This window comes from Plecotus auritus, assembly GCF_963455305.1.
Source record: "Plecotus auritus genome assembly, chromosome: 9".
NCBI classification, from domain to species: domain Eukaryota; kingdom Metazoa; phylum Chordata; class Mammalia; order Chiroptera; family Vespertilionidae; genus Plecotus; species Plecotus auritus.
In genome coordinates this window covers 117297072-117320946 of record NC_137783.1, presented here as the reverse complement: position 1 = coordinate 117320946, position 23875 = coordinate 117297072, and the positions used below count along the sequence as shown (strand labels likewise).

Genomic DNA, 23875 nt, shown 5'->3' with positions numbered 1-23875 from the left:
CCTTCACTGCTTTTTAGGTTTTCTGTCACCCACACCTACTAGTTTTTATATCTAATTACCTGTCTACACCAATTCCTCTCACACCTCAAATTTTGCTTTTTAACAAGCCGTAGGCTAGAAAGCTAAAATAATCAAGCTTGTTAAAATATTTATGGCAGGAAGAAATAGGCCCTAAGCGAGAAATTATGTACCCATGTTCAAAAAACACAAGGATCTTGCCCTAGCTGGTTTGGCTCAGTGGATAGAGTGTTGGCCTGTGGATTGAAGGGTCCCAGGCTCAATTACAGTCTAGGACACATGCCTGGATTTCGGCTCCATCCCCAGTAGAGGGCGTGCAAGAGGCAGCTAACCAATGATTCTCTCTCATCATTGATGTCTCTCTCACTCTCTCTCGCTCTCCATTCCTCTGAAATCAATAAAATCATAAAAATTTAAAAAAAAAAATACTGTTTAGCCCTGGCTGGTTTGGCTCAGTGGATAGAGTGTCAGCCTGAGGACTGAAGGGTCCTGAGTTCGATTCCGGTCAGGGACACATGCCCGGGATGCAGGCTCGATCTCCAGTGGGGGGCGTGCAGGAGGCAGCCAATTGATGATTCTCATCATTGATGTCTCTCTCTCTCTCTCTCCCTCTTCCTTCCTCTCTGAAATCAAAAATGTTTTTTAAAATACTGTTTAAAAAACACAAGGATATTATGACATCCATTTTATCTGTTCAAGGTCTTCATTGCTTACTCTCTGACTCTAATCTTCACCAGAAAAATGTCACACAGAATTAGCACTGTGTATCAGTTAAATTTGCATTCTCAATTAAAATCCAGCCTAGTTTACTAAGTTAAAACTCTCCCCACTTTAAAGTTCTCTTCTGTGATTCAGTTCACATTAGAAAGTTATGAGTCATGTTACAGTCACTTAAAAACCTAAAGTTATTTTAAACTACCTTATACATTTCTAGCAGATCAAAAGTATAATATGCAATGGGACATAAAATATTAAATATTTAAAATTACAAAATAAAAATATCCCAAGATTGATGTGTAAATTTTTCTTAAATTCAAAAATGTAACTAATATGGACTAAAGCTCAATACTAAATAATCAATGTTTCATATTCTATCAAAAATACATCCTTTGCTTTTAGTACTCTCTATATAATGGAGATAACAGAAAATAGGCATCACAAAGATTTTGACAATTAAGGTAAGCTCAGAGTGACTTTTAATATGCCAAACAATGTTAACAATACACGAGTCAAACAGACAAGTGCAAACAAGTCTTAAACCAAAATCAATAGGAAAATAAACAATAAACAAAATTTTTTCAATATCTGTTAGCCAGTACTATTAGTCAAGTGGCTAATCACAGATAAAATATATTTTATGAAAAGCTTGGAATAGTCAGAAGTCATTCTGGCATTTCAAACAGCTATGTACAGTATCACCGAGATTAGTTTATATACACCAATGTTGAAGGGAAACTGGGCAAAACAGTTAAAAACAGACTAACAATACAATCAAGTACAAAACTTGGGTGGCAAGAGGAAAGATTTTTTAAAAATTCAGGGAAGGGCATTATCAGGAAAAATTACAAAACCAGCAATAATTATACTACATTAATACAGCATTTCAAAGGGGAGAAAGGATGCATTTCTCCAATGCACTAGCTTCAAAGTTCAAAGGGAAAAAAAGGCAAATAAGCTGCTTTTCATCAAGAGCAGCTATGTATTTCACATAATTGTTTAAAAAAAAAAAAGCCTATTAACAACAATGATTGTTTAATGCTACAATTTTACAGCAAAGACAAAACTAAAATAGCAGCAAATTCACAAGGCAATACTTCCACAGAATTATTCCATGGTTCATACAGTGCCCAAAAGTGCTCCCAGTTGGATATACAAATATAATTCACAATTAAAAAAAAAGAAATATAAGACTGACACACAGGTACATTGAAGGCTGAGTAGTAAATGATTCTCTTACTATTTCCCTTTTCGAAGGGAGAATGTTTGTAATAAAGCCCTTGGTCCTTTTTTACAAGTCACTACAGGGAAGGATACCTTTTATCACAATGCAACAGCAAACTATCAGCAGCACACCACCATAGTGGTTCACCCTGGAAAGGCTGATGGTAACATCCAACAGTGACTGACATCCTAGAGAAGACAAACTGATAAACTAAATGAAAGCCTGATAGAGCACTGGTCAAAATACAGCTTTTAACTGTAATTCACAAATAAAAGTCCTAAAAAATATTTCAGTAAAACTACTGACACCGATTTTAAGAAAGTAATTGCAAACTGGATTCTAGCAGTGATTTCAACCTAGCTTTAACTTCCTCTTGTCACAGTTTTTTTGGGGAGGTGGGAAATAAGTAGTTCAGTATATGGTAAGGCTGACAGAGCGATTCATTTTCTTTCCAATAAGTCGAGATGTTCTATTACTCTGGGTGGTGGACCTAGTGGCCATCCGGTCAGTGAAGAGTGCTCTTTCCTCAGCTGCAGCTTTTGCCATCTGGGCTTTCTTGAGTTCTCTACGAACACAAAAAGAGAAAACAAGACTTTCACCTACTGTGTTAATCCTAGGAAGGGATCCTAAGAGGCCAAACACAAACTATATTATCAGCTGGAATATCTTTGCATGTCATCATTATTCTAACATGCAACTAAGAGGAAAAATACACTATGAAACTTTAGCTTCTGCTCAACTTAAATTTACATTGTGCTATCAGAATTAAAATATCATACATACTTAGGAACAAAGTAATAAAGACACTACTAATGACATTTTTTTTGGTGTGTTTTTAATATGTTTTTATTGATTTCAGAAAGAGGGAGAGATAGAAACATTGATCAGCTGCCTCCTACACATGCCCTACAGGGGGTTGAGCCTGCAACCTGGGCATGTGCCCTGACCAGTGACGTCCTGGTGCATGGAATGAAGCTTAACCAACTGATCCACACCAGCTGGGCATGACTGGGGTTTTCTGTTTTGTTTCGTTTAAATATTTATTGTTGAAAGTATTACATGCCCTCTTTTTTCCCCCATCAACCCCCTCCAACCCACCCCCACCCTCCAACCCCCGTCCTCCACCCCAGGCCCTCATCACCTACTGTCTGCATCCATGGGTTATGCATATTTGGTTGCAAGGTCTGTGATTACCACCCACCCACTCACCCTCCCCCACCTTCCCTCCATGACTAGGTTTTAATAAAAACTTCAAACAGAACTCAATAATTGTGAAATATTTTTACATAAGAGATGACAGCAAAATTCTACTTCCTATTTGTATGAACTATTATATCTATCAAACTAGTGGCAAATAAACGTTTTCATATTTCAAGTCAGATTAGCTTAGAATCAAAATGGTAGCAATAAAGCAAATGCATTAGAATTATCATTCCAATCAGTTTTGAAATGTCAAAGGTCATTCACATCAAATATGAGGATCACCTACTAACCTAATGGATATAATTTCATAAAAATTAGTACAACGGAAAGTTTCAAGGAATGTTCATTGATACTGAGACTTTGGGGAGGGGTATAGGCTCACTTAGCTTTTGCTATGATTTGGGGCTTGGGGATTATCACCACTTGCAAATATATATGCTAGTCTTAAAAACTTGAAGCCCATTAATTTCAAAGTCTAGAAACAACACTAATTTATAGGTCAAGTAACTAATTTAATGCAGAAGTTCCCCAACTTTTAACTGTATAACATGCCAAACCACTATATTTGTCACTGACAGAAAGCCTTTATCATCTTACTAAATTTGTGAATTAATGAACACAAAAAAGTAAAAATAAAACAAAACAAAAAACCCTCACTTACTTCTGCAAAAGTGAATTTTTGAACTTTTCAGCATTCAATTCTATTCGTAATTGTTCTGCGCTTTTTCTAGAAGCAGACAGCAATATTGAATGCTTTACCAGTGCCGCTGCTGAAGGTCTTCTCTCTGGATCTGGATGAATCATAACCTTGAAAGAGAAGTAAAATTAAAGTAAAAACATGTGATTTAATAAAATGTTAAACCATGTCAATAAAGTGCTTCATATAAAAAATACTCACTTTTAGCAACTCTGTAAATTCTTGGGAAAGCACTTGTGGAATCCGTGGTAATCTACCCTGTCTGATTTCATGCCATTGGTCTCCATTTCTGGGGAGAGGTTCAGCACCAGAAGCACATACTACTGTGAGGGCAAGGGCAAAAATATCTGCTTTTGGTAGATGGGAATAGTTCTGTAAAATGAAATAAAATAATTTTAAGGAAATATAAAAATGCTCAAAATAAAGTAAGATTATACCTCATAATGATTTAGGTGAAAAACAGGACTAAAATGTCCAATGCCACATTTAAGTTTAGAACCTATTCAGAGAACAAGTAAATTTGGGGAAATTATTCTAATTATAAAGTAATATATACTCTGAGGTGGAGGGATTGGTAAAAACATTTCTAAAAGTCAATGTCTCCTGTCAGCCTAATTCAAATCTCAGAAGAAACTCCTATCCCTCTAGGAGCATTCATATGAAAACACAAAACATACATACATGACAAGTTACAAATAAACATGACACAAATATACATAAAAAGAACAATGATCATAATTTATTTGTTCTACTTCCATTCCAAACTCTTATTGAGAAATATTTCATCACACTTTTGAAACAGTACTATTAACTATCAGCCTTAATTTACTTAAATCATTCCTGTGCTGCTACTTAATTTTGTATTGTTCTTGGTTTGTTTGAATTGGAAAATTCCTGTAGGAGACTCTCAGAAATGGAAATTCTGGATGAAAAGGTACTTGATTTTTAAATGTTGATACTAATATTTAGCTCTCCAAAAATGCTGTGCTATTTTAAAGTTCCACCAGTAGTGTATGGAAACTTTTCTTTTACCACAACTCTACCATATTGAATATTATAAACTTGCCTTTACTGACTTGCTAAAGTTCAATACCCCAACTGATGGTTTAGGCTTTCTATTTTGTTATTACTATTCTACTAGTTACTAGCTTAAAATTTTAATACATCTGCATTTATATTCTTCTATCAAATGGTAAGTGTTGCAAAACAAATGGCATTATTAAAGGAGAAAAATTACCTCCTGTAAAACTTCATTTGCAAGGAACCGGCTATCACCCTCTTCAACTTGTGGACTAGAGATTCTTGTTACATGCCCAAGATCACCTAGAAGTATTGAAAAAAAAATACAGCCAAGAGTTAAAACACAGGAGAGATCCAAGATGGCGGCGTAGGTAAACACCTAAACTGCTGCCTCGCACAACAATTTCAAAACTACAACTAAAAGACAAAATGTCTATCACCCAGAACCATGGGAAAGCTGGCTGAGTGGAAGTTCTACAACTAGAAGGAAAGAGCAAACAGCATTGAGGGGTGCACAAGCGCTGAAAAGCTGAGGTACGGAGACGCGCGAATTGGGAGGCGAAGGGTGACTGGGAGCGCTGCTGTTTTCAACCTGAAGGGAGATAAGCTCCGGATTACTCCGAACTCGTTTCTGGGGAGACGTGGGGGACCCAAACTCCTATGGGGAGAAGCTGGACTGTCTGCCGTGGGGTCGGAAAGTGAGGGAGGCTTGCTTGCAGGGCTGCGAGCAGGAACAATTGTTTATTGTGCTGGGGCGTGGGACGTGGGGACACGGTCGGAGCCGCAGAGCCGGCTTACTGGCAGCCATCGCTGTTTGCCACGCCCTAGCCTAGTCACGCCCTGAGACCCCGCCCTGCACAATCTACGAACCCACACAAGCTCCAAGCAGCGGCTTTAGCATATGAATGGCCTGCCCTATTGCAGCTTAACCTAACAAACTTGCAGCCTGGGTCAGACAGCTCCAAAACCTCCAAACCCCAAGCAAAGAGGAGAAAACTGTAGTTCTTGCTGTAGCTCCTGCTGGGTGGCCTCAGACAGTAGCTGACCTGCACCCCACGGGAGATCCAGAAGCCAGAGTACCTAGTGGTCAGTGTGAGACACCAGATTTCAACTCCTCACATCCATAAGTGACACATTCAAGAGGCAGACTCAGTGAGCACCAAAGCCCCACTGAAACAAGTCCTGCACCATAAGCGTGTCTCCAGCACAGCAGTTCTTCCATTATAGACACAGCGGGTCCTCACAGCCAATTGGCCGGCAGGTCAATTCCTCCTAGTGTACCAACAGCAGTCAAGGCTTAACTACACCAAGACTTTGCACTCAGACCACAAAGGGGTGTACCAAAGGCGTCCACCTCAGGTGATTGGGGAGGCTGAGCTACTGGCCCCTATAGGTCACCTACCACATAAAGCCACTCCATCAACACAAGGAAGCAGCAAAATGCGGAGACAAAGAAACATGTCACGAATGAGAGAAATGGAGGAAAGCAAACTAATGGATGACATAGAGTTCAGAACCACATTTATAAGGTTACTCAAGAATCTTCTAAAAACCGCCGAGAAACTTGATGAGACCTCCGAGGAGCTTAGTGAGACCTTCAAAGACCTTAATGAGAATGCCAAAAAAAGGGAAAAGGACCAGTCAGAAATTAAGCATACACTGTCTGAAATAAAGAATATACAGAAACTCAACTGTAGATCAACGTATCCCAAGAATCAAACCAAAGATCTGTAATATGAGGAAACAAAAAACACCCAACCAGAAAAACAAAAAGAAAAAAGAATCCAAAAATATGAAGATAGTGTAAGGAGCTTCTGGGACAACTTTAAGCGTACCAACATCCGAATTATTGGGGTGCCAGAAGGAGAGAGAGAGAGCAAAATATTGAAAACCTATTAGAAGAAATAATGACAGAAAACTTTCCCTACCTGCTGAAAGAAATAGACTTACAAGTCCAGGAAGCTCACAGAACCCCAAACAAAAGGAATCCAAAGAGGACCACACCAAGACACATCATAATTAAAATGCCAAGGGCAAAAGACAAAGAGAGAATCTTGAAAGCAGCAAGAGAAAAACAGTTAGTTACCTACAAGGGAGTACCCATACGACTATCAGCTGATTTCTCAACAGGAACTATGCAGGCCAGAAGGGAGTGGCAAGAAATATTCAAAGTGATGAACAGCAAGAACCTACAACCAAGATTACTCTACCCAGCAAAGCTATCATTCAGAATTGAAGGTCAGATAAAGAGCTTCACAGACCAAGAAAAAGCTAAAGGAGTTCATCACCACCAAACCAGGATTATATGAAATGCTGAAGGGTATTCTTTAAGAGGAAGAAGAAGAAAAAGGTAAAGATAAAAATTATGAACAACAAAATGACAACAAATACATGTCTATCAACAAGTGAAACTAAAAATCAAGTGAATAAAAAATCTGATGAACAGAATGGACTGATGAATATAATAGAATCAGGGTCATAGAAATGGAGTGGACTGACAATTCTTAGGGGGAAGGGGTTGTGAGGGGTGCGGGAAGAGATTGGACAAAAATCTTACACCTATGGATGAAGACAGTGGCAGGGAGTAAGGGCATGGGGTGGGGTGGGAATCAGGTGGAGGGGAGCTAGGGGGGAAAAAAGAGGAACACCTGTAATAATTTGAACAATAAAGATTTATTTAAAATAAAAATAAAGTAAAAAGAAATTTTTAAAAAAATAATAAAAAAATAAAATAAATAAAAAAAAAAGTTAAAACACAACAGCTCCTCTCTTTATTTTATGGTAATAATCTGGTTATCTTTCTTTCTTACCTATTTTAAAGATAACTTTGTTAGATATCCATTCATCTTCATCTCCATCTTCAGAGGAAGCATTTGGGATTGAGGTTCGAGATATGAAAATATTACCTGTCAAACAGTTATTTATGTAAGTCACACTAATAATTAATAGTATAACCAAAGTTCACAAACAAGCATACATCAGAATCATCCAGAAAGCTTTTAAATATATAGATTCTTATATGCTTTACCCCAAACACTATGAAGTAACTAACAGTCTCAGATGGGACCTGGGCTATATTTTCTAGGAATATATTTTCTGGCCTAGCTCTGATCCTTGAACAATTAGAAACCACTATAACTAGTCCCTTCACATCTACACATTGATCTTCAGCAGTTTTATTTTTTTATTTTATTTTTTTAAAATATATTTTATTGATTTTTTTACAGAGAGGAAGGGAGAGGGATAGAGACTTGAAACATCAATCAGCTGCCTCCTGCACACCCCCTACTGGGGATGTGCCCGCAACCAAGATACATGCCCTTGACCAGAATTGAACCTGGGACCCTTCAGTCCGCTGGCCAACGCTCTATCCCTGAGCCAAACAAGTAAGGGCGATTTTCAGCAGTTTTAATTACTTGGAAACCATACAAATGGCAGTAACATAGTAATTTGTAATGCTGCCAAAGCACAAATTTTACTCTCATGCTACAAGGCTGGTATGAAAAGAATGAGTCACATATCTATTGAGTTTGGCTGATCCCACAGCATCTTTACCCACTGCAGCTTTGTGGAATTCACTGTCTCAGCTAAACAAACACTTTTTTATCTTCAAATTTGAGTAAGCTCATGATTAACATAAATTTTAGCATCAGATCCCATTTTAATAGTTTTATCAATATAGTACTGAACTTATGTTATATTCTACTGTCTGCATCCATGGGTTATGCATATTTGCATACAAGGTCTTTGATTGATTACCTCCCACCCACTCACCCTCCCCCACCTTCCCTCCATGACTGGGTTTTAATAAAAACTTCAAACAGAACTCTATAATTGTGAAATATCTTTACATAACAGAGATGAAAGCAAAATTCTACTTCCTATTTGTATGAACAATTTTATCAAACTAGTGGCAAATAAACGTTTTCATATTTCAAGTCAGATTTTGCTTTATTTATAGGACAACTTATTTGTGGCGGTATTTGTGAATTTGAAATTTTAAAACTTATTTTCAACTTTTGTACTTACAACATAAAGATCTACTATATTTGATACAATACGAGTGAGTTTAGACAAATTTTACTAATTCACATTTATTGCCTTCAGCCCAAATATATTTTCTTTTTTAAAAAATAAATATTTAAGTGCATTGTTAATGTACAGGCAAATTCTTCACATACTCTTACTAAAACAAACTGTGGCCCTGACTAGTGGGTAGAGAATCAGCCTGCACATTGAAGGGCCGTGGGTTTGATTTCCCTGTCAAGGGCACATACCTGGATTGTAGGTTCAATCCCTAGCCCAGGTTAGGGTTCATGTGGAAGGCAACCAATCGATGTGTCTCTCTCACATCCATGTTTCTCTCTCTCTGTATCTCTCTGTCTCACTCGGGCTCCCACTCTCTCTAGAAAAAAAAAAGCAATGGAAAAAAATATCCTCAGGTGAGGATTAAAAAATAATTTTGTGTAAAACAACTTAAATTCCCATTGATCATACACATTTCCATAGGGTAAAAAAAAACAACAATGCATTAAATTCAACTTAAAAACACCTATCCTAAAATGTTTAACATGAATCCATCAACCTTTTAGTTATAACTTCAAAATTATAGGAAATACAAGGGGAGAAAGGAATAAACTAAATGTTACAAGGAAGCAACCAAATCCAGAAGGAAGAACATCTTGCAAAACAAGGTCTATACTATTATTTTTAGAAGTAGAAGGTAAAATGTAAAAGACAATGGATATAACCAGATGTAATACATGTTCCTGAAAAAACAGTAGTTTGGACAAATCAACTGTTAAGAACTTGGGTTAAGAGTTTCTTCAGAAGGCTCTCAAGGAAGCCCCGGCAACTTCAGGGGCTGCAGAGCAAATTGCCTTGGGCCTATTACTGATCTACCCAGGCTCTGAGCTGGTGGAAGCCAAGCTAACCTTTGTACACAACTTGGCTCCTCGCACATACACTCAGGCCCAGTCAAGACAGTCACAAACTGCAGACTTCTTGGTAGCTCCAGACAGGTAGCCCAAAGCCAGTCACAGGCAGCGTCTGATATCCACCTGCATTGGAGTTCCTCCCAAGTGGACCCAGAACCAACATAACCAGTGGTGGGCTTCAGACCACACCAGAGCATGACCTAACTAGCCACAGAAGTGGCACACCCAAAGGGAGATCCCAACAGGCATCAGACCCTGCTGGGGCCAAATCTGTTGGGGGATGCGGGGGTGGCATGTTACTATAGCTTCCACACAACAGCTCATACACTGTGGCAGGGGTCAATCCTCATTGTCAACCTAAGGGCATTCAAGACTAAACTACAACAGGAAGGTTTGCATAATCCAAACAAGAGAGATTGTGCCACTGAGCCCCACAAGACACCTACTACATAAGACCACTATTGTGCCACTAGAAAACACAGCAGATCTACCTAAAGATTCCACCAAAAAACTACTAGAACTGATAGAGTAGCAGGATATAAAATTATGTCCAAAAATTGTGGGGTTTTTTTATTGATTTCAGAGAGGAAGAGAGAAGGATAGAAACATCAATGATGAGAATCATTGATCTGCTGCCTTGTACACGCCCCCTCCTGGGGATTGAGCCAGCAACTGCAGCATTGCCATTGATAGGAATCAAACCCAGGACCATTCAGTCCACAGGCTGACGCTCTATCCACTGAGCCAAACCAGCTAGGACTGGTGGTATGTTTTATACACCAATACTGAACTATCATAAAAAGAAACTAAGAAAACAATTCCATTTACAACTACATCAAAAAATAAGGTACTGCCTTAGCTGGTTGCTCAGTGGTTAGAGCTCAGCCCATGGACTGAAGGGTCTTGGGTTTGATACCAGTTAAGGGCATGTACCTGGGTTGCAGGCTTGATCTTCAGCCCAGGAGTGTGCAGGAGGCAACCAATCGATGTGTTTCTCTCAAATCAATGGTTTCTCTCTCTCCCCCTGCCTTGCACTCTCTAAAAAAAGTCAATGGAAGTGCTTACAGCTCTTTCTGAATTTGTCTAGCAGGTCTTCCGGTTTGTACCAGAAAAAAAAAAGTCAATGGAGCCCAGTCGAAGTGGCTGAGTATTAACCTATGAACTAGGAGGTCTCGGTTTGATTCTCTATCTGGGCCTTGATCCCCAGTGTGGGACGTGCAGGAGGCAGCCCATCAATGATTCTCTCATTATTGATGTTTCTATCTCTCTGTCCCTCTCCCTTTCTCTCTGAATAAAAATATACATTTTTTAAGAATCAATGGAAAATATATCTTCAGGTGAGGATTAACCAAACCAAACCAAACAAACAATAAAAATAAGTTTCCCAAAGGTCTTTAAAAATAACAATGAAAAAAAGACATTAAGATGCATCCGTGCCCTAACCAGTTTGGCTCAGTGGATAGAGCGCGTCAGCCTGCGGACTGAAGGGTCCCAGGTTCGATTCCGGTCAAGGGCATGTACCTTGGTTGCGGGCACATCCCCAGTAGGGAATGTGCAGGAGGCAGCTGATTGATGTTTCTCTCACATCAATGTTTCTAACTCTCTATCCCTCTCCCTTCCTCTCTGTAAAAAAATCAATAAAATATATTAAAAAAAAAAAAAGATGCATCCGTTTTCTTACTGTTTATAACAAAGTCATTTACTCTCTATAATCCTATAGAACACAGGTCAGAGGATGTGTAATACTTACTAGGCTTTATATCCATGTGAACCAAAGACATTGAATGAATATACCTCAAGCCCCGGCCAACTTGCAAAAGGAGATCCTTCAGCTCTGCTTCTATAAAGTAACGCATGCTTCTATAGTTTATACTTATGGCATCAGCTAAACTTCCACCTAACAAACACACACAAAAGAAATTTAGCATTTTCTTTTTTCAGAAATATTATTTTTCTTTCTTATATCTCTCCTGAATGACCACAGACTTAACCAAGAAAATGACATTTTATAGGACCTATTCCCTTCAATCTGCTTGTGAAATAAAAATTTTATTTATTCTTTCTATAGCTAATACACTCACATGGGTACAAAATATAATGTAGAGTCTCTGGGATATCCATATACCCCAGCAACCCACCTGGTTCTTTTCCCCCAGAGTAAATCAATGTTATCAGTTTCTTATGCATTCTTTTCAACTCCTTTTTATACAAATGATAATACATTTTCACTATTTTTAAAAATATTTTTATTGACTTCAGAGAGGAAGGGAGAGTGAGAAAGAGATAAGAACAGCAATGATGAGAGAGAATCACTGAACAGGTGCCTCCTGCATGCTCCCTACTGGGGATTGAGCCCACGACCCAGGCATGTGCCCCAACCAGGAATCGAACCATCATCTCCTGGTTCATAGGTCAACACTCAACCACTGAGTCACTGAGGCCAGGAATATTTTCTTTATCTTGAAGATAGTTCTTCATCACCAATACTACCCCTTTGCAGTGTTTCTATCAAATTCACTGTATAACTGAATGGTAATGTATTAACCAATCCCCTATTTGATGGACATTTAAAAATAGCTTCTAAGCCTTTGCTAATATATATACTATGGTCTAAGACCGTGGTCGGCAAACTACAGCTCGCAAGCCACAGGTGGCTCTTTGGCCCCTTGAGTGTGGCTCTTCCACAAAATACCACGGCCTGGGCGAGTCTGTTTTGAAGAAGTGGCGTTAGAAGAAGTTGAAAGCTCTCAAAAGAAATTTCAATTGTACTGTTGATATTTGGCTCTGTTGACTAATGAGTTTGCCGACCACTGGTAAGGAATAATTTTGTATATAGATCATTTCATACATATTTAGTATATCTCCTAGAAACCTATTGTTGGGTCAAAGGGTATGTACAATGTAAAATATACATGCATAGTATGTGTGTGTAATACTATTTTATTACATATAGATTAAGTTTCAGTAGCCAATAGGGCCATTTCTGTTCAACCTCTGCAAAACACTTAAGATTGGTATTCATACCATCAGTGCCAAGACTTGACTGCCTCTGAAAGTTAACAAAAAGAAATAACAGGATCTGGCTGGGTAGTTCAATTGGTTAAAGTGTCCTCAAGATATACCAAGGTTTCAGGTTCGAAACAATGAGTGCATAAATAAGTGGAACAACAAATCGATGTTTCTCTCTCTCCCCCACTTCCCTTCTCTCTAAAATCAATAAATAAAAATAAAAAATAAAAAGAAATAATGCACTCAATTTCTGATTTCAAAATAGCTAGTACTTAAAGTCTATAAGCAGGTACCTACATGAATGGGGTGATTACACGTGCATGTACACACACATACACACACACTGTCCCCATAGAGAAAGCTGTACCAACTTATACTCCCATCATTAATGTATGAGAATAGCTGTTTTCCCACACATTTGATAACTATCTATAAATTTTATAGGTAAAAACCAGTATCTTGGGTCCTGCCGGTGTGGCTCAATGGTTAAGCATTGACCTATGAACCAGGGGGTCATGGTTCAATTCCTGGTCAGGGCACATCAATCAGTCGCCTTCTGTAAACTCCCCAAGGAATCAAACCTGCAACCCAGGTATGTGCCCTGACTGGGAATCAAACAGGCAACCTTTTTAGTGCACAGGACAATGCTCAACCAAGAGGCCACCACTTCTTTTTAAAGCTTAATTATAAATAATAAAATCAAAGCCAGGATAATAATAATATCAGAAAAGTCAATGAAGTGCCCTAACCGGTTTGGCTCAGTGGATAGAGCAGGGGTGGGCAAACTTTTTGACTCGAGGGCCACAATGGGTTCTTAAACTGGACCGGAGGGCCGGAACAAAAGCATGGATGGAGTGTTTGTGTGAACTAATATAAATTCAAAGTAAAGGAGCGGAGGGGAGAGCAAGAGAACCGGATAGAACAGCCGGATCCAGCCCGCGGGCCGTAGTTTGCCCAAGGCTGGGATAGAGCATCGGCCAGCGGACTGAAGGGTCCCAGGTTTGATTCCGGTAAAGGGCATGTACCTTGGTTGTGGGCACATCCCCAGTAGGGAATGTGCAGGAGGCAGCTGATCGATGTTTCTCTCTCACCGATATTTCTAACTCTCTATCCCTCTCCCTTCTTCTCTGTAAAAAATCAGTAAAATATATATTTAAAAAAAAAAAAGTCAATGAAGTATTAGGAAAATAAGTTGTACAATTTTTAAAAAAATTTTTTTTTTCAGAGAGGAAGAGAGAAGTAGAGAAAGACAGAAACATCAACGATAAGAGAGAATCATTGATCTTGATCTGCTGCCTCCCACATGCCCAACACTGGGGACTGAGCCTGCAACCCAGGTATGTGCCCTTGACCAGAATCGAACCCGGGACCCTTCAGTCTGCAGGCTGACGCTCTCTCCATTGAGCCAAACTGGCTAGGGCGGAAGTTGTACAGTTTGAACAAGAATAAATAACAAATGGCAAATTTGTTTTTTAAATAAAAATAAACCACACTTGAGTATCTTAGGCTTAAGTGGGTTCTCCATACTTAACCTGCAGTCTTGAACTAGAGGGCAAAAAGGGGTTCTACAAGGGAACAGGTCAAATAAACCTGTCAGACAAGGGGACTTGAAGTCCTAGATCAAGTTTAATAAGAAAGAGTATGGCTTCTTTTTAGTGGGTATAGCAACTATAGCTAAACCAGTTCCTTTTATCTCATTGCCAAAAGGGCAAGAGAGATGAGAAGAGCAAAACATTCATCTGATTTTTAGGTTCTCTTCCCCTATCCGGCAACATTTTTATACACATATTTCAGTCTGTCACTACACTAAAGACAACAGACTTAAAATGCAAATGACTCTGAGATAACAAGGAAGCTTAGTCACTGATAAAGGTTATCAGTTAATCAGCATGTACAAATTAATGATAACAGAATCCTTTCTCTGTGAAACTGTGTTTTCTGAAGACCAGGCTTATTACTATTCAAAGCTTTTGAAAAGTGGAGAGAGGAATAAGTGGAAAGGAAAAACAAAAGATAAGAAAAGCTCATAAATGTATCAGAATAGTCTTAGCTTCTTTCATCTAAGCAGAATAAACAACCATACAAAAAGGCATCCCAGCCCTAGACAGTTTGGTTCAAATAGAGCGTCGGCCTGCGAACTGAAAGGTCCCAGGGTTTGCCCTAACTGGTGTGGCTCAGTGGATAGAACGTAGGCCTGCGGACTAAAGGGTCCCAGGTTCGATTCCAGTCAAGGGCATGTACTTTGGTTGCGGGCACATCCCCAGTAAGGGATGTGCAGGAGGCAGTTGATGGATGTTTCTCTCTCATCTATGTTTCTAACTCTCTATCCCTCTCCCTTCCTCTCTGTAAAAATTCAATAAAATATATTCAAAAAAAAAAAAAAAGAAAAGAAAAGAAGGTCCCAGGTTTGATTCTGGTCAAGGGCACATGCCCGGGTTGTGGGCTCAATCCCCAGTGGGGGACTTGCAGAAGGCAGTTGATCCATGATTCTCTCTCATCATGGATGCTTCTATCTCTTTCTCCCTCTTCCTTCCTAGCTGAAATCAATAAAAATATATTTTTTTAAAAAAAGGCATCCCTGTGCCACACAGGTCTACTTACTTTTTAAAGATTTTTATTATTCTTGAAAGTTTTATATTGCCCCAAAATAATAAACTATTTCAAAATATTATTTTATAACCTAACTTTATAATAGGACAAAGTCTTTGTTTCCACATCTGAGTTATACAACCATGTAATTTACTAGGTTGTTACAAATTTGTGGTCCCTGGACTACCACTGAAATACTTAACGGAACCAACCACATCAAAAAGGTGACAGAAAAAAAAAAAGTGACAGGAAGGAAGAAATTAATAGGAGACAGTGTCTAGCAAATATGGAGTGGAAAAGACATTATAGCCCTGGCCAGCTTGGCTCAGTGGATAGAGATCAGCCTGCGGACTGAAGGATCCTGGGTTCGATTCTGGCCAAGGGCACATTCCTGGATTGCAGGCTTGATCCCCAGTAGGGGGCATGCAGGAGGCAGCCAATCAATGATTCTCTCTCATCATTGATGTTTCTATCTCTCTCTCTTTCTCCCTTCCTCTCTGAAATCAATAAAGAAATATATTTTAAAAAAAACAAAAAAAGAAGAAGACATTATAGTTGAGTTGTACTATATCAAATGTAGTGACTGAAAAAAGGTTAAGAAACAGATCATGGAAGACAGCTACATAAAAATTTTTGTTGTTGTTAATCCTCACCTGAGGATATTTTTCCCATTTATTTCTAGAGTAGAAGGAAGGGAAGAGCGGGGAGAGAGGAAAACATCTATTGGTTACCTCCCTACAGGGGCCGAGGAACCTGCAACTGAGGTATGTGCCCTAGACCTTCAGTTAGAAGGCTGAAGCTCTAATTCAGGGCTTCCATTGATTTTTTTTTTTTTTTTTTAGAGTGGAAGAGGCATGTAAGGATAGGGGGAAGGGGGGGGTGGGCAGGGAGAGATGGGAGAGACATCGATTTGGTTGCCTCCCGCACGCACCCAGGCTAGAGATCAACTAAGGTACATGCCCTTGATAGGAATCGAACAAAGGACCCTTCAGTCCACAGGCTGACCCTCTAACCAGTGAACTAACCAGCTAGGGTGCTACATAAATATTTTGATGGTACATAGATAAACATTTCAAGAGCTTTGTGAAACAAACTAGTAGCAATGATGTATACTAAGCACTCAGTTCTTTCAAATATAGAGAACTAATAAAATAATGAGAAATGAGATATGTTAACAGATCTTTTACTTCTGTTTTGTTCAGTTTTTAAATATGGAAAACCTGGATCCACTACTATGCCACTTATTCACAAGCTATGAGATGGCTGGTCTTGATTAAGGAAAAAAATGAGAACAAAAATAATAATATACAAATAAATCTTTGCTATCACCTCAAGTATTCACTAAATTCTAATATTCACAGAATATATACAGAAATAAAAATCCATTATATGTATATAACGATTCAGATATTTAATAGCAAGTGTCATAACAATCAGAATTGAGATTGTGGTAAAGGTTTAACGAGAGACCCAAGGTGGTCCTTGAAGGACTTGATGAAATGGAAAGCTATACATAGTTCCTAAGTTGAACCTCTACACATGCTTATTTTGTTTGTCTTTGGAGAAAAGAGGGAGAGAACAACTTAATAGAAAAAATTTTACTTGATTCTAGTGGTAAACTAGGTTTGATAGATAGGAGTGGGGGCAAGATTACAGAATGCCTTGAACAAACGGCTGAGTTTAGACCAATGAAGAGTCAGTCATAAGTAGCCAACATCAATTTTAGGAGTTCATATAATGAAATGGAAAAGGAGGGCTAGATGCAAGGAACCTGTTCTATTTACTATATCCCACACACACTATGCTAGGTACATGGAATACCAAAAGTTATATGGCAATACCAGTGTCCTCTCAAGATCAGTTTAATCTGAGTAACTGGCATATAAATAATTTGCACTGTTCAATACTGAGGTTACTGAGGTAGAAGGGTTTCCGATCTTTATTTAACATCAGGTAGGTATTACTTCCCCTTGAAATTCATGTTAGGCTTCCGATCTTTGATTTTGTAAGAGATAAGAGACATATACATTAGAAAGTATTCCCTCAGTGTTCATTCATTTGAGCTCACAAGTTTGCAAGGGAACCATTATGATACTTACCATTACAATACTCATTCTGTATGAGCATATGATCATCTTCTGCCCATGCAGAGAAATATCGAACTACATGAGAATGTTGTCCAAGTACTGCATGAGCATATACTTCTCTCAAAGCGTTCTGCCTAGGAGAAATCAGAGATTAAGAGAATGATAAAGCATTTTCATTCAAGTCTAAACTGAATTTATCTGAAACTTCATAAAACAAACTTGACTTCTGTATCTATCATTATGATGAAAAACTTGCTTAAGAGAGAGTTAAGACTCTGTGCAGATTTTTCCAAAGGCGTCCATTAAAGAATGGCAGTTAGAAAGAAAGAACCTTACTGGACCTAGAAATCAGGAAAGATGAAACTCTCATGTGAATTAATGGATGCTACTAGAAATAAGAAATTTAAGTTAGGTTCGACTACTCTTATTATTTTACCAAGTCCAATAAGAACTAATGGTACAAAATGAAAAGAATCTGATTACATCATTGTAACTTCCCACAAGTTAGAGAATTAATTAAATTCAATGCTTTATCACCCAAAACCTTAATGTTTGTAACACCACAGGGAACAAAAGATCAAAAGACAAAATTTGTAATACATACTCATCAACAGAGCCGGCCAATGGCTTTTTTGATCGCTTAATGGCATAAATGCACCCATCCAGCCTCTTCACACATTTAAACACAGAACCAAATTCTCCAGATCCAATTTTCTCTAGTTCATGAAATTCTGTTGTATACCGTGACTTCATATTGCTTTCAGTAATTGTAATTCTCTGTAATAAAAAGTGTATACATATGTATAATACAAAGATATAAAAATGATTTTTTGCTGTAGAGATAGCACAATGTATGAAATTTTAAAATTATATTATAATTTGTTAAGAAATAGAAAATCACATTTCAGAAACAAAAAGAAAATGAGAAGCTATTTACTTTAGCAGGTCTTGTTTCATCTTCAAACTCATAATCACTGGCTTCCATGTCTTCACCACAGGAACTGAAAAATATGTATTTTTTCATCAACATATCTGAAAGACACATCAACTAGAGATCCAACACTTTATCTGATAGGTAGGTGCATAGTAAAATTTGGAGTAAAAACAGAAAAGCATTTAATTTTGTAATCACAAGATACAAGTCAGCTGATTAAAATGTGATCACTGCTGAGATATGTTCATTAACCAGAACATCAAAATTAAAGCCTTTCTAAATCAACTCTCTCTGCTCGCCTCATTTTGACACCAGCGGATTTCCTACAAGTTATCTAGACTTTTTATTCCTTCACTTCTCATGGCATTCCTTTTCCACAGCTGATTACTTCCCACCTCTCTCTGCTGAGAATTAGGTGTTAGGAATAGAGAAAAATTTCAGAGCATAAACTCCCATGTCATTTAGTTAAAAATCAAATTTAATTAAGTATACCAAACCAACCTTGGGTGGTTGGGGAACCAAACTACTGAATAATAACTTACTCATTCCAGTATGTTCTCTTTCTTCTACGACACTGTCCTGAGGAATGAAGTAACAAAGAATCTGGAGTAAAAGGATTAATATTCACTTGAGGAGTCTGTCGAATGTCAAATTCTCTTTTTCCTGATTTTTCTGTATCCATGAATAGAGAACCACTTCTGATTTTAACAGAGCTGGAATCGATTCCTCGAGCTTTGGAGAGCAAACTCTAAGAAAGGAAAAATAAAGTTTTTAGGATCCAAGTCCTATATGTCAAAGTAACACAAAGCCTTTATTTCAGGCAAAATAAAGTGGTTAACTTCGGAGTCTTTAGGAGGATACTAACGACCTTTTCTAAAAGATAGCTAAGAAAATAGGTCTAGAGCCCTAATGCGTATGAATGCATTATTAAAATTAAGTTCACTATAGAGGCCAACAGTTAACAAACCCTTTCTAAGAACAGAAACCTAAAAATAGAAAGCGGTGGGGAGCTAGCTCCTCTCCCCTCTCCCACCCTCCATCTAAATAGGGCTTTGAAAGCCACCTCTGCTGGGCTCCTCCCCTCACTTCCAGAGGGATCTTGCCTAGTCAAGCTCAAAAGCACACATCTTCCTGAGGGACTGAAACTTACTTAAAAAGCTACATTCCCCATATTATTCTTACAAATGCGATACTTGCCTTAATTTCGGGAAGTGTCCGTTTTAAAATCTGCTGTTACTTCTAAAGTTCTAGAAGTGGTAATCGGCATATTTTCTTATCACTTAAACAAGTGTTGAACGCCTACTTCACGTTCATTATCAACAATATGAACGCATAAGGGTCCAAGCAACAATCCCAATGCTGGTTTTTAACAGTTGGATATTCCTAATCATCACATTTAGGGTGACCAAATTTGGTCACTACAAACCCAACGGTGTAAACAAACGCTTCCTCAATAAATGTCCAGAAAGAAGCTGAAATGCTACCCTGTCTCACGTACAAGTCTGTAAGATTGTAAACGCTTGGAAGGCCAGCCTTTTCATCCCATTCTAAGCGCAGTCTCTCTACCTCAAGCTTTCCCCATTAAGGTGACATGACACGAAACGATAAGCGCATGAGAATTATTTTAACCGAACTCTGGCGTGCGCCGCCCAAATTACAGGACCGATCACAGCGTTTAAAAGGCACCATATGGCAGCGGCGGTCGGGAGTGTCAGGTGGCGGGGCCAGCACCACTCCAGCATCCTTCCAAACTACTTTATCGGCGCCACACTCCCGGCTGACACGCTCGGGGCAGCCCCCATTCGGGGGGCGTTTAATCGTGAGCCACCTGGACGGCACCGATCAACCCCTTTGAAAGATGAAGAAGTTCCAGACGAGGCCCATTGTTCAGTTATATAATCTTAACGGACTTTTTGGGCAGGGCCAAAAGAAAGGCTGCCAACTTTTTGTTGTGGCGCAGAAGAGCGAGCGGGGGTGCGGCCGGGCGGTTATGTAACCGAACCCGGGTAGCGCCGCGCTCCACTCCCGGCGCCTCCGCCTTTTTAAAAGGCCGGCCCAGCGCGGGCTCGGGGCGCCCGGGCCGCCGCGTCCTCACCTTGGGGGTGTGCGGCGTGTCAAAGAGCCGCAGCTTGCGGAAGGTCTTGTGCGGCGGGGTGCCCGGGTGCTCCCGCAGAGGTGAGCAGGGAACCTCGCCAGCCCTGCGCTCCCCGTAACCGCGCGGGGACGCGTCCTCCGGGCCCCCGAAGCGCACCGGCGAGAACGAGCTGCCCAGGAAGTAGGCGGCCGCCGGCGACTTGACCGGCGACGAAGAGCCGAAGCCCTCCTCCTCCCACGAGTCGCCCTCGGCCCCGCCGCCAGACGCGTCCGCGCCCGGGGAGGCGCTCCGCAGCACCATGTCCTCTTCCAGCTCCCCGGGGCTGCGGGGGGCCGGGCTGGGCGAGCGGCGGCCCTCGGGCCCGGGCTCTGGGGGGCTCCGCGCGGCCGGCAGCGGCGAGTCGGGCTCCTGAAAGGCCGAGTCCTCCCCGGTGCTATGGCCGCTACCCTCCTCCTCCTCTTCTTCCTCCTCCTCCTCACAGTCGCTGCAGGGCGAGAAGATGAGCTTTTGCCGCAAGGTGCAGGAGGCCCCGGCGCGGCGGGGCGGCGGCGGCCGCCGCTGCCCGCTCAGGAAACTCATCGCGCACCTGGGGCTGGGACGGAGAACCCGAGGACCGGGACTCGCGGAGTCCAGGGCGCAGCCTGCCCAGGGGGCGGGTCTGCCACGTGCGACGGGGCGCGTCCGGAGGCCGCGGCGGCGGGGCTGCGTGGCGGTGGGCTGCAGCTCCGGGGCGCTCGGGACTGCGGGCGGCTGTGGCGGCAGCGGCGGCGGCAGCGTGGACTGTCCAGCAGAGGTGGGGCGGCCCGAGCGCCCAGGCTGAGGTCTCCGCAAGTCCAGCCGCGGGTTCGGGCTCCGCGGCTTCCCGCGACCGTTAGCCACGTGACTGCCCAGCCCACCAATCCCCGCCCAGACCCGGGTTTAAAAAAAAGAAGGGCGCGACGTGGCCCGCGGGGGAGGGACTAGTTACGTGATTTTGGCGCCAACCCGCTGGCTCCTCCCCGGTTCGGCGCAGGGCCCGTCCTGGGCGGTGCTGTCTGCGAGCCTATGAGCGAGCCGGGCGGCTGGGAGCTGGTCCGGCCACGCCCGGACGGGGCGCGCTGTGGGGGACGAGGCGGCACCTCTGAGAGGGGCGGGTGGAGCCGGGCTCTACTGGGCCGAGGCGAACGCTGGCCTGAACTCGGCCTCCTCGCGGCCCCTCCGGCGCTCTCTCCGGGGTCTGAAGTGGGGCCGAGAGCCTGGGCGCGCCTCGGGGTCCTGCGGGTCGGAGCGCACACGGAGCCGCTGTGGCTGGGGCGCCGCCAGGGAGGGCGCGGCTGTGGGCAGTCACGTTCCCGGTTGAGGTCAGAGCCGGAAATGACTCCAGCCTCAGGGCTTTTCCTAAATGTTGGAGCTGATTACTATAGGCCGGACCCCGAAACCAGCAAGAAGGCGGAAGCTTGAGTTTTGGAGGCGAGGTTACCGTCTTGGGGGCGGCCTCTGGACCTCAGTTTTACCCCAGGGTGGCTATTAGGGTGGGGCGTGCCTGCAGCAAGGTGAGCATCCCGCAGGCAGCCCACCCAGACTTGTCCAGAGTAAACATAAACACCACAGTTGGCCCCAGCACGAAATCCGGTGCCCACCCCGCGGCCATGGGGTTTGCCAGCACGTGGACAAGTTTTGGCAAAACGGAGTGGCCTGGCTCGCTGCAGACTTAAATGCCACTTGAAGGGAAAAAATTCCACTAGTACTCCATCAAAATGTCATTCAATCCGTACGTTATTGTCGCAGGTACACATTTCTTAATTTTTCAGTTGTAAAATAACTCCATGGTGAATATTGTTCCTTCTGTTGTTTTATCTGTGCTGTGTGTGTATGTGTTCTTTAGGATATAATAATTAGAAGGGAGAATTACTGGAACAAATGATATAAACTGCCAAATTGCCTTCCAGAAAAAAAAAAAAAACATACAAAATTTACGTTCTAAATAGCAGTTGATTAGAGTACACTTTTCGTGCTCTGGCTCCTGTGGGTCAGTTGGTTGAACATCATCCTGTGCACAGAAAGATTGGGAGTTCAACTCTCACATGGTTGTTTCTCTCTCTGCCTTCCTCTCTAAAATCAATAAAAACATTAAAAAAAAATAAAAGCAGCCGAAACCGGTTTGGCTCAGTGGATAGAGCGTCAGGCTGCGGACTGAAAGGTCCCAGGTTCGATTCTGGTCAAGGGCACGTACCTTGGTTGCGGGCACATCCCCAGTGGGAGGTGTGCAGGAGGCAGCTGATAGATGTTTCTCTCTCCTCAATGTTTCTAACTCTCTATCCCTCTTCCTTCCTCTCTGTAAAATATCAATAAAATATAAAAATAAAATAAAAATTAAAAAAAGTAAAAGCATACACTCTTCATGAATTTTGGACATCAGTGGGTATTTAAAGTTGGTTATGTAGCTCTAATCAGTTTGGCTCAGTGGATAGACCGTCAGCCTGCAGACTCAAGGGTCCCAGGTTAGATTCCGGTCAAGGGCATGTATCTTGGTTGCAGGTACATCCCCAGTAGGGAGTGTGCAGGAGACAGCTGATCGATGTTTCTAACTCTCTATCCCTCTCCCTTCCTCTCTGTAAAAAATCAATAAAATATATTTAAAAATAAAGTTTGTTATGTAGTTTTGTTGTTTTGATTGATGATTTGTTTGTTTTCCTTATTGTAGCACTTCATGAATATTAACACTTTGCCATATATGTAATTTGAACACTTTTCAAAGGCTAAACTCAAGCTAGATTTTTAATATAGGTATATATATATTATTGATATTAGCGAGGAAAGGTGAGGAAGAGAAATATAGAAACATCAATGATGCCCTAACCGGTTTTGCTCAGTGCATAGAGCGTCGGCCTGTGGACTGAGGGGTCCTGGGTTCGATTCTGGTCAAGGGCATGTACCTCGGTTGCGGCCACATCCCCAGTAGGGGGTGTGCAGGAGGCAACTGATCGATGTTTCTAACTCTCTATCCCTCTCCCTTCCTCTCTGTAAAAAAAAATCAATAAAATAAAAATAAAAAAGAAATATCAATGATGAGAATCATTGATTGGCAGACTCTTGCATGCCCCCCACTGGGGATGGAGCCTATAACCCAGGCACTGCCTTGACTTGGAATAGGGTGGTGACCTCCTGGTTCATAGGTCCACCCTCAACCACTGAGTCACAACAGCTGGCTCAAGCTGGATTTTTAATAATGAAACACATTTTAGTACTTAGCATGTGGGGAATTCCCTGAAGACACAGTGAAGGGTGAACCACTGTTTTCTACAAGCATTTGCTAACTGATGTGTAAACATCTTTTTTGCATGTTAATCCAAATTCAATTTTAA

General features: G+C 41.2%; 1 protein-coding gene across 2 annotated transcripts; it reads right to left on the bottom strand.

The window, feature by feature from the left end:
- Window positions 1–1197: 1197 nt before the first annotated feature.
- Window positions 1198–21391, bottom strand: WEE1 (WEE1 G2 checkpoint kinase). Of its 2 annotated transcripts, XM_080641176.1 has the most exons (11): window positions 20532–21391; window positions 18979–19184; window positions 18440–18503; window positions 18107–18279; window positions 17515–17636; window positions 11568–11714; window positions 7691–7786; window positions 5098–5183; window positions 4062–4232; window positions 3825–3970; window positions 1198–2525 (listed from the first exon to the last, which is right to left on the bottom strand). In XM_080641176.1, exons 1-11 carry the CDS (start codon window positions 21108–21110, stop codon window positions 2372–2374), a joined length of 1944 nt encoding a protein of 647 aa, XP_080497302.1. In that variant the 5' UTR covers window positions 21111–21391; the 3' UTR covers window positions 1198–2371. The 2 variants fall into 2 exon arrangements, with proteins under 2 accessions (XP_080497302.1, XP_080497303.1); XM_080641177.1 differs by lacking the exon at window positions 11568–11714 and having other exon boundaries at window positions 20532–21232.
- Between the last annotated feature and the right edge of the window lie 2484 nt (window positions 21392–23875).

Excerpts from the sequence above, each read along its gene's own strand:
- WEE1 (XM_080641176.1), bottom strand. The coding sequence starts at position 21,110 with ATGAGTTTCCTGAGCGGGCAGCGGCGGCCGCCGCCGCCCCGCCGCGCC. Across the intron at positions 7,787-11,567 it reads TCACATGGATATAAAGCCTA|GTAATATTTTCATATCTCGA; the intron begins GTAAGTATTACA and ends ACTGTTTGACAG. Across the intron at positions 5,184-7,690 it reads CAAAGTTATCTTTAAAATAG|GTGATCTTGGGCATGTAACA; the intron begins GTAAGAAAGAAA and ends CAATACTTCTAG.